The sequence below is a fragment of the Pristiophorus japonicus genome, chromosome 2 (assembly GCF_044704955.1).
Source record: "Pristiophorus japonicus isolate sPriJap1 chromosome 2, sPriJap1.hap1, whole genome shotgun sequence".
NCBI classification, from domain to species: Eukaryota; Metazoa; Chordata; class Chondrichthyes; family Pristiophoridae; genus Pristiophorus; species Pristiophorus japonicus.
The window spans coordinates 52,598,785-52,610,078 of NC_091978.1; the positions used below are offsets into that span (position 1 = coordinate 52,598,785).

Here is an 11,294-nt window from a genome sequence, read left to right on the forward strand (position 1 = left end):
ACTGACCAGGAAACTGGACAATCCTGACACAATGCAATGCAGGTAATAGCTCATTACCACACTCTCATCAAGTGATGACCAACTAATAACCCTGACAAAAGGAAATATCTGGAAACCATGTCAGGACAAGGATGTAGTAATTAACTCTTTATCTGTATTCACTGACTGTGAGACAGAGCAATACACAGGGAGAGGCCATAACTTGGGTTTTACTGTATAAATATCTTGTGAAACTGTACCATTTCGGAGGTGTTCACTTAGCCCTTGACTGAGTGTAACCTGCCCCTTGCTAGCAAGTAAATTAAAGAAACTTCCGCCGGAGCTGAAAGTGTCGGAGTCGTTTATCGGAGGTTGAGATTTCGACAGTTACTTTTTGGAGGTTCCACCGAGATGCATACACTCTGCCCTGTGAGTAAAACGGATACAGGCATAGTGCCTCTCCAGTGAAAGGCTTCAGTGGCCAAAACAAGGTGAGCCTTTTGCTCACAAGAGGTTTCTTCACTGTTGAATCGCATATATAATCTGTTGTCCTCGGGGGAGGTACTGCAATCTACGAGACTCGACATTTAAAAGCTAAAGTTATTTTTTTATGATCATTTCTTTCTCAGCTTGCAGGCAGAAGAGATCTGGTTCTGGAAATACCTTGAAACAGCCCGGGGAAAGTTTCAGTAGGAAAAGGTAAGAAGAACGCGAGCGAAGGTTCTTATGTGATAAGAGTTAATTAGGAAAACGGTTCTTATGTGATAAGATTAGGAAAAAAAAGCACTAATCGATCGAAGGTTCTTATGTGATAAGAGTTAAGGTAATGGGACCATAAGTTTTATAAGTTTTATTAGGATAAGTTAAGGACTCGGTCTGTAGTGGCGTACAACACAGACTGAAAATTGATTATTTGTTTAGATAGAGTTTAAGGTTATGATTTGTATACCCGCGTGAATGTTGATTGTCCTAATTGTCCTTGTTATACTGTTGTGTTCAATACTTTGGTGCGACAGTGCAATTTGAGAAACGGGAAGAGTCACTAGGGAAAATTGTGATTCGGTAAAACAAGGATTGATTAAGAAAAGAAACAGTAACTGATTGATCAACTATGGTTGGTTCATGCCAACATATCTCACACACCCAGACTGAGCCCGAATTAAGAGCCTTTTCAGGCCACGTAACGGCCAGGAGAAGTGGGCGTAGAGAACTCGGTTGGCCGAAAGGATTGTGAGATTAGAAACTGTGAAAAATCTTAATCATCCAGAATGGGTGCCGGAGCAAGTTAAAACACCACAAAAGGCACACCAGCCTATGTCATGCTCCAGAATTGTGGTCAGTCTTCAATTGACAAAAAAAAATGGGTAAAGTGGACTAAGGGTGAAAACAGGCCAGTTCCACCCGATGATTCATTTAATTTAGAGAGAACAACATATCTAGAGGAGTGTCTTATAAACAGAGATCCAGGTAGAAGAGATAAAAAAAAGGAAAGTAATAGAAAAGGCCTGGGTTCCGATTCTTCAAGCTCATGTAAAATTAACAGAGGAAGTAAATCAATATGTAAAAAAAAGAGAACCTGATAGTGAATTATGGATTCAAAAAAATAAAGCTGGCCAACAAAAAAAAGCTTTATTGAATGGAGAGAGACTTTTGTGAACGTCTGTCTTTGAATGAGAGTGCTTCTGTGTTTTTTTTCTCTCGTGTCTGGAAACCTGTTTGGAAAGGTGGTGCAACTGCCTGTTTGTTTTAACTCCACCCACTTTTTCAAACAGAGTGAAGTTTTTTTTTAACCCTTCATAGTGTTGTCCTGTATGTGGGAAATTTAAGACATTTTAAGTTAGAAACGCAGGTGTGGATTTATTCGGATGAGAATTTCCAGAGCTAGGAAATGCACAAAGGGTAGGTTTGTTGAGACATGGTCCCGGTGGTTTAAAAAAAAGAGAATTTATTTGACACGCTCACTTACTTGTCGAAAGAAGACACGCAATCATTGATTATATTGGTATGAAAGACATAAATTTAGTCTAGGAGTGAGATAAAGAACGGGGAAGGGAAGTTGTAATGCCTTGGGAAGTTGTAATGCCTTTTTTTTTAAAAAAAGCCTTTGTGGGTCTCTCGAGGCTGCAGGCTGGGGGAGTACGCTCCCATTGTCCTTGGTGTAAAATCTTGACGCAAAAGCTTCTAGCTCAGTAAGAGGATTTGTTTTTTAGATAAAGAGTGGCAGTACAATATTTGAATTGGGATTTTGAGATATTTCAGGTGATCTCCTTGATCAACATTTTGGGTGTATTGGAAAAATCTTGGGTTTGGAAGCCTTTTAATAAAATTATAAAACAAATGCTTTACATTCTGTGATCTGTGAATCACTATAAGCATAAATGAGAAGTCCGTGTAACACACCGATTCTTCCGGTTCAGAAGCCCAATAGTGACAAATGGAGGTTTGTCCAAGACCTACGAGCTGTGAATGAATCTACTATATTCTCACAATGCTTAAAGAAAGATTTGGAATGAAGTATCCTGGAATGCTTTCCAGAATCTTAAGCAGTCCCTCACTTCAGCGCCAGCTTTGGGATTACCAGATTACATTAAGCCATTCAACTTATTTGTTCATCACAAGTTGGGTTTTGCACAATCTGTTTTGACTCAGTTACATGGGGACAGGCAGCGACCGGTAGCGAATTTCAGTACCCAACTAGACCCAGTGGCACGCGGACTACCAAGATGTCTTCCTTCGTTGCCAGCAGCTTATTATGCTATACAACAGGCTCAGACAATAACTCTAAATCATCATACCATTCTATACATCCCACACTCTGTCGAGATTTTACTTACTAAATGTGCTACCCAACACCTAACTTCTGCAAGAACCACTAAGTATGAAGTCGAACTGTTATCAAATCCGAACCTTATCATTAAAAGATGTACTACCTTAAATCCAGCCACTCTACTCCCCACGGAAGAAGACGGCGAACCCCATTCATATGAAATGGTAACCGAATTAGTGACTAAACCACGTATCAATTTAACAGATGTACCAATGTGTAACCCTGATCTAGTGTACTATGTTGACGGATCAGCCTTACGAAATGATAGGGGCCAAGAGCGGCTTATGCAATTGTAACCCAGTTTAATGTTGTCGAAACAGCCTCTCTTCCAGACTCCTTTTCAGCCCGACAAGCCGAATTGTTTGCGTTAACTTGAGCCTGTATTCAGGCTGAAGGACAAACAGTTAATATCTATACTGACTCCAGGTATGCTTTTGGGGTATCACATGACTATGGACAAATTTGGAAGATTCGCGGGTACCTGACTTCTTCAGGAACCACTATCAAAAATGCAGAACAAGTGGAAAATCTCCTGCGAGCCATTCAATGTCCCTTGAAACTTGCCATTATCAAATGCCAAGCACATACAGGCCAGTCGAATGAGGTGGCACTTGGGAACGCCAGAGCTGATAATGCAGCTAAGCCAGCAGCTCTGTCAAAAGGGGGATGCAGGTGTCATTGTTCACACTGAGGAAAAATAATTCCTCAGACCTGTCACCCACTATTAATGATGTGCTGGCCTTTCAGACACAGGCCAGTACGGAGGAGGTGGTGACCTGGATGAAGGATCAATGTTATAAAAATCCAGAAGGAATATGGGTTCACCACGGCGGTCGCATGGTGGCGCCCAGATCCTTACTTCCATGGATTGCCTGATGTGTTCATACATTCACACATGTAGGCAAAGGGGGGATGGCAGATTATATTTTGGTAACTTGGTATGCACCAGGTATTTCGGCAATTGCAAAACAAATCTGTGAAAATTGTGTTACCTGTCAGACAATGAATCCGGGTAAGACGGAAAAAGTAGAATCTGCCTCCCACCCAAATCCAGTGGGGCCTTTTGTACATTTACAAATGGATTTTATTGAATTACCTATGTGTATGGGATTCAAGTATGTATTAGTTATTGTAGATGTGTTCTCGAGATGGATTGAAGCCTTTCCATGTAAAAAGGCCGATGCCACTACTGTTGCTAAATGTTTGTTAAAAGAAATCGTACCGCGCTTCGGAATCCCTGCTAAGCTTTCTAGTGATAACGGGTCACATTTCACGGGAACTGTTATAAGAGATTGTGTAAAGCTTTACAGATTAATCAACGTTTTTATTGCAGTTATCATTCACAATCAGCTGGACTTGTTGAAAGATATAATGGAACGCTTAAAAATAAGCTGGCAAAATTATGCAATGACACTGGACTGAAATGGACAGAACTGCTGCCCTTAGCTTTGATGGTAATGCGATCTGCAACCAACAGAACCACAGGCCTGTCACCGCATGAGATAGTTATGGGACGTCCCCAACGACTACCTTTTACAGCACCATTTACTGCAAAACAAATGGATATCCACAAAATAGAGGAAAATATGTTGAATTATTGTACCACACTAACCAAATGTATTTCTAGCTTTCATTCACAGGTAAAGGAAGCTCAAGTCAAGCCAGCGGAAGGGAAGTGTCATAACCTGGAGCCTGGGAAATTCGTTTACATCAAAATCTTTAAAAGAAAAAGCAGTCTACAGCCAAGATTTGAAGGACCATACCAGGTCTTGCTGGCGACTAATACTGCAATCAAGGTAAAGGAAAGACCAACATGGATCCATGCGCCCCATTACAAAAGGGCACCCGACCAGGGGGAAGGGAAGAAGGAACCAGAGGAACAGAAAAAGGAAGACTGAATAAGGAACTGTACGGACTATGGGGACTGATGGTGCTGGGTTTGACAGGGTTTTACTTTGCATTATTGATTATACCAGGGGTACAGACACGCCACCGAAGGGAACTGCAAGTAAACGTATTTATGGCACTGAGTCATAAGTATGCTCAAGAAAGAAACTTGTCGAGTTGTTGGATATGTTCCCATGTACCTGTCCACTCTGAAGGGGGTATTCCCCTAAGATCTGTCCCCTTTAATAAATCAGAAATGGTAGAATGGTTGATAGTGCAAAATAGGACAAACCTAACCAAGGTGTCAGAAACGAAGGAGCAAACAGAATGGAGGTCAGCTGGGTATAAACTTACAACCTTCCAGGGATGGTACCAGCCAAATTATAATAATAACCATCAGCCTCCCTTCCTAAGCGTTACTCCCAGAATAGGAAATCCTGAGGGTATAATATGTCTAGTGAGTAATGAGACTAAAGGACCAGAAATGGGACACAGCAAGTGTTCCCAAATGACTAAATGGCAAGCCACAACTAATCCCACTGATGGGAGAAAGATAGCAACCGTTGGCTGGACAATGGTCCATAACAAAGCCCCAGGTGAAGGGTGGGAAGGTGAGACCACTCGAGTATGGATGGCGCGAAAGGACCAGGAGCTGACGTCCTACTTTATTTGTGGCCATAAAGCCTACCCATGGTTACCAGCCAACTGGACATGGTCCTGTTACTTAGGATATGTGGTACCCTTTATCAGATCAATAAAGACTCTTAAGGGATGCCTATGGAAGTCATAAGAGTTAAATGGAATTTGACATGGCTAAAAGGAATATTCAAGGTAATGGTGCCACCCTATGGAATAGCATCAACCGAATGGCAGTTACGGGAACTGGCTAACTTAGTCGAATCAGTAGCCAACGCAACTTCACAAGCCTTTGAAGGGGTGAATGATGAAATAGTAGCTATTCGAACAGTGGCTCTCCAAAATCGTATGGCCTCAGATTATCTCCTAGCCAAGGAAGGAGGGACATGCGCATTAATAGGTGGAGAATGCTGTACGTATATCCCGGATAAATCAGAAGAAATCGGCAGTCTAGCTGAATACATTAGGAAAAAGGTAATAGAGTATAAACAGACAGTTGGCCAGGACGGTATCACCTTGTGGGGTTGGGCATCGGGATGGTTGGGATCTCTAGGGAGATCTGTGGTACAGGATTTGATCATATTCCTGCTGATAGTCTTCGCCCTATATCTATTACTTGTCTTGGTTAAGTGTTGCTGTGCCAGGGTGGGAAAAACCATGTTACCTACCGAGACCACAGCTAGAGTTATGGTAGCAACAACTACTGAAGGCTCTTGTGTGGAAATGGAAATAGAGAGACTGTACAAGATCAGAATGCATTGAGTTGTCCTTGTGAAGGACAAAATGGGGGAATGTGGAAATGTATTTTTATCTAAGCTGTACCACACTGTATTGTTGTGCCCTTTTTAATATAAAACAAAATGGAGTCCTGGTCCTTCCAGGAATTTCTGCAACAAGCAGTCGGTTTGCATAAACAGCTAAACCTGGCTTGAAATGGCTGATAGCCACCAGACAGCTGGGAGGCAAGTCCTGCTGAGACAAGTACGCCCCCCCCCCCCCCATGGTGCTCTCCTATTGTCTATACGACACCAGTTCCACTCTACCCCACCCTTTTTGAAGTACTCAAACCACCAGCTATTATCTCTTGTACAGACCTCATCCATTTGATGCAAAAAGATAACTGACCAGGAAACTGGACAATCCTGACAATGCAATGCAAGACAGGTAATAGCTCATTACCACACTCTCATCGAGTAATGGCCGACTGGCCAACTAATAACACTGACAAAAGGAAATATCTGGAAACCATGTCAGGACAAGGATGTAGTAATTAACTCTTTATCTGTATTCACTGACTGCGAGTCAGAGCCAATACACAGGGAGAGGCCATAACTTGGGTTATACTGTATAAATATCTTGTGAAACTGTACCATTTCAAAGGTGTTCACTTTTGCCATTGACATAGAAACATAGAAAATAGGTGCAGGAGTAGGCCATTTGGCCCTTCGAGCCTGCACTGCCATTCGATAAGATCATGGCTGATCCTTCACCTCAGTACCCCTTTCCCGCTTTCTCTCCATACCCCTTGATCCCTTTAGCCGTAAGAGCCATATCTAACTCCCTCTTGAATACATCCAATGAACTGGCATCAACAACTCTCTGCGGCAGGGAATTCCACAGGTTAACAACTCCCTGAGTGAAGAAGTTTCTCCTCATCTCAGTCCTAAATGGCCTACTCCTTATCCTAAGACTGTGTCCCCTGGTTCTGGACTTCCCCAACATTGGGAACATTCTTCCCGCATCTAACCTGTCCCGTCCCATCAGAATCTTATACGTTTCTATGAGATCCCCTCTCATCCTTCTAAATTCCAGTGTATAAAGGCCCAGTTGATCCAGTCTCTCCTCATATGTCAGTCCAGCCATCCCTGGAATCAGTCTGGTGAACCTTCGCTGCACTCCCTCAATAGCAAGAATATCCTTCCTCAGATTAGGAGACCAAAACTGAACAAAATATTCCAGGTGAGGCCTCACCAAGGCCCTGTACAATTGCAATAAGACCTTCCTGCTCCTATACTCAAATCCCCTCGCTATGAAGGTCAACATACCATTTTCCTTCTTCACCGCCTGCTGTACCTGCATGCCAACTTTCAATGACTGATGAACCATGACACCCAGGTCTCGTTGCATCTCCCCTTTTCCTAATCTGCCGCCATTCAGATAATATTTTGCCTTCGTGTTTTTGCCACCAAAGTGGATAACCTCACATTTATCCACATTATACTGCATCTGCCATGCATTTGACCACTCACCTAACCTGTCCAAGTCACCCTGCAGCCTCTTAGCATCCTCTTCACAGCTCACACCGCCGCCCAGTTTAGTGTCATCTGCAAACTTGGAGATGTTACACTCAATTCCTTCATCCAAATCATTGATGTATATTGTAAAGCGCTGGGGTCCCAGCACCGAGCCCTGCGGCACTCCACTAATCACTGCCTTCCATTCCGAAAAGGACCCGTTTATCCCGACTCTCTGCTTCCTGTCTGCCAACAAGACAGGAGCGACATGATTGGGGCCCAGCAGAATCGAGAGCCATGGGGCAGCATGGGCCGGCCCACACTGCGATATGTGTGCGCACTAGGTCTGTGCAGCAGAGCTGGTCTCCAGTCGTCTTGGTTAATCCTTGCCACTGGACCAAGACATAACTCTGTCAAGTCCGTATGGTGGCTGGTGTGCAACAGCCACCACACGTTAAAAAAATCCACGCACAGGCATTTTCCACTCTTCAACATGCTGTTCTGACCTGGAATATCAGGTCCTTCATTGAAACACTTGCAAACTCATCCCTTTTTGGCGTGGAAGCAAGTCATCCTCGATAGGAGGGACCGCCTAAGAAGATAGGCCAGATGCAGTAAGGATGGCAGATTTCCTACCCTAAAGGACATTAGTGAACCAGTTGGGTTTTTACGACAATCCTGTAGTTAGATTACTGATGTTAGCTTTTTAATTCCAGATTTTTTTTTCATTAACTGAATTTGCCTGAATTTTAATTATTGGCAAGTAAAATCAAAGAAAACCCAAAGATGTTTTATAAATACATTCATCATCATCATAGGCAGTCCCTCAAAATCGAGGAAGACTTGCTTCCACTCTAAAAGTGAGTTCTCACGTGGCTGTACAGTTCAGTGCTGGAATTACAGTCTCTATAAAAGGTGGGGCAGACAATGGTTGAAGTAAAGGGTGGGTGGGGGGGCCTGGTTTGCCGCATGCTCCTTCCACTGTCTGCACTTGATTTCTGCATGCTCTTTGCGGCGAAACTCAAGGTGCTCAGCGCCCTCCCAGATGCTCTTCCTGCACTGTGGATGGTCTTTGGCCAGGGATTCCTAGTTGCCGGTGGGGATGTTACACTTTATCCAGGAGGCTTTGAGGGTGTCCTTGAAGCATTTCCTCTGCCCACCTGGGGCTCACATTGTGGTGTAGGAGTACCGAGTAGAGCACTTGCTTGGGTAGTCTCGTGTCAGGTATGCGGACGATGTTGCCCGCCCAACGGAGCTGGTCAAGTGTGGTCAATGCTTCGATGCATAGGTAAGAGCAAGAGGATAACTAAAGAAAGAGTAGGGCCTATTGGAAATCATAAAGGTAATCTTTGTGTGGAGACAGAAGACTTGGGTAAGGTTCTTAATGAATACTTGCGTCTGTTTTCACAAAAGAGAGGGATGATGCAGACATTGCAATCAGGGAGGTGTGCAAAATATTAGATGAAATAAACATCGTGAGAGGAAGTATTAAGGGGTTTAACAGCTTTAAAAGTGGCTAAATCCACAAGCCCGGATGGAATGTATCCCAAGCTGTTAAGAGAAGCAAAAGAAGAAATAGCAGAGGCTCTGACCATCATTTTCCAATCCTCTCTGGCTACAGGTGTGGTGCCAGAGGACTGGAGGACTTCTAGCGTTGTACCATTGTTTAAAAAGGGAGAAAGGGATAGACCGAGTAATTACAGGCCAGTCAGCCTAACCTTGGTGGTGGAAAAATTATTGGAAAAAATTCTGTGGGACAAGATAAATCTTCAGTTAGAAAGACACAAATTAATCAAGGACAGTCAGCATGGATTTGTTAAGTGAAGATCATGTCTGACTAACTTGATTGAATTTTTTGAGGAGGTAACAAGGAGTGTCAATGAGGGTAGTGCATTTGATGTAGTGTATATGGATTTTAGCAAGGCGTTTGATAAGGTCCCACATGGCAGACTGGTCATTAAAGTAAAAGCCCTGGGATCCAAAGCAACGTGGCAAGTTGGATCCAAAATTGGCTCAGAGGCAGTAAGCAAAGGGTAATGGTTGATGGATGTTTTTGTGACTAGAAGGATGTTTCCAGTGGGGTTCTGCAGGGCTCAGTACTAGGTCCCTTGCTTTTTGTGGTGTATATCAATGATTTAGACTTGAATGTAGGGGGTATGATTAAGAAGTTTGCAGATGATACAAAAATCAGATGTGTGGTTGATAATGAAGAGGAAAGCTGTAGATTGCAGGAAGATATCAATGGACTGACCAGGTAGGCAGAACAGTGGCAAGTGGAATTCAATCCGGAACAGTGTGTGGTAATGCATTTGGGGTGAGCTAACAAAGCAAGAGAATACACATTAAATAATAGGACACTGAGAAGTGTAGAGGAACAAAGGGACCTTGGAGTGCATGTCCACAGATCCCTGAAGGTAGCAGGCCAGGTAGATAAGGTGGTTAAGAAGGCATACAGAATACTTGCCTTTATTAGCCGAGGCACAGAATATAAGAGCAAGGAAGTTATACTTGAACTGTATAAAACACTAGTTAGGCCACAGCTAGAATACTGCGTGCAGTTCTGGTCACATTACAGGAAAGATGTGATTGCACCAGAGAGGAGATTTACGAAGATGTTACCTGGACTGGAGAATTTTAGCTATGAGGAAAGATTGGATAGGCTGGTATTGTTTTCTTTGGAACAGAGGAGGCTGAGGGGAGATCTAATTGAGCTGTATAAAATAATGAGGTGCCTAGATAGAGTGGATAGGAAGGACCCATTTCCCTCAGCAGAAGGGTAAATAATCAGGGGGCATAGATTTAAAGTAACTGGTAGAAGGTTTAGAGGGGATTTGAAGAGAAATGTGGTGGGGATCTGGAACTCACTGCTTGAAAAGGTGGTAGAGGGAGAAACCCTCATAGCATTTTAAAAGTACTTGGATACGCACTTGAATTGCCATAATCTACAAAGCTACGGGCCAAGAGCTGGAAAGTGATTTTAGGCTGCATAGCTCTTTGTCGGCTGGCACGGACACAGTGGGCTGAATGGCCTCCTTCTATGAAATCCCCCAGCTGCCGTTGTGGGATTTGAACTTTCGTCTCTGGATTATTACTACAGGCCTCTAGATTAGTAGTCCTGTAACATAACCACTACGCTACTGTACCCGTCTGCAGCACAGAAATAAGCCATTTGGCCCAACTGATCCATGCCTTCATTGATGAGCCTCCTCCTGCTCCTCTTTATCCAAACCTATCAGCATATCCTCCTATTCCTTTCTCCCTTGTGTACTTATCGAGCTTCCCCTGAAATGCAGCTATTCTATTTGTCTGAACCACTCCCTGTGGTAGTGAATTTCACATTCTAACCACTCTTTGGGGAAAGAATTCCTTATTGGATTTACTGGTGACTATCTTATATTTATGGCCCCTAGTTTTGGACATCTTGTCCACCCTATAGAACGCTTTCATAATTTAAAAAACCTCTATCAGGTCTAGAGAAACGAGCCCCAGCCTGTTCAGTCTTTCCTGATAAGTATATCTACTCAGTTCTGACATCATCCTTGTGAATCTTTTTTGCACCCTATTCAGTGCCTCAAAATCCTTTGATAACATGGAGACCAGAACTGTTCACAGTGCTCCAAGTGTGATCGAACCAAGGTTCGATTGAAGTATAACACAACTTCTCTGATTTTCAATTCTACCCCTCTAGAAGCGAAGCTCAGTGCTTGGATTGCTTTTTTATGGCCCCGTCG

The 11,294-nt window shown here is 43.3% G+C and overlaps 1 protein-coding gene across 2 annotated transcripts in view; it reads left to right on the forward strand.

Moving 5' to 3' along the window:
* The window catches only part of LOC139237939 (uncharacterized), an 85,484-nt gene extending 79,233 nt beyond the window's left edge, over nucleotides 1-6,251 (forward strand). Inside the window, exons 2-3 of one of the 2 annotated variants that reach the window (XM_070867269.1) lie at nucleotides 609-678; nucleotides 4,434-6,251. In XM_070867269.1, the coding sequence (XP_070723370.1) occupies nucleotides 609-678; nucleotides 4,434-4,704 (341 nt within the window). In that variant the 3' untranslated portion in view covers nucleotides 4,705-6,251. Of the gene's footprint in view, nucleotides 1-608 lie in introns of both variants that reach the window. The other variant, XR_011588548.1, reaches the window with a different exon arrangement.
* The last annotated feature ends 5,043 nt before the right edge of the window (nucleotides 6,252-11,294 follow it).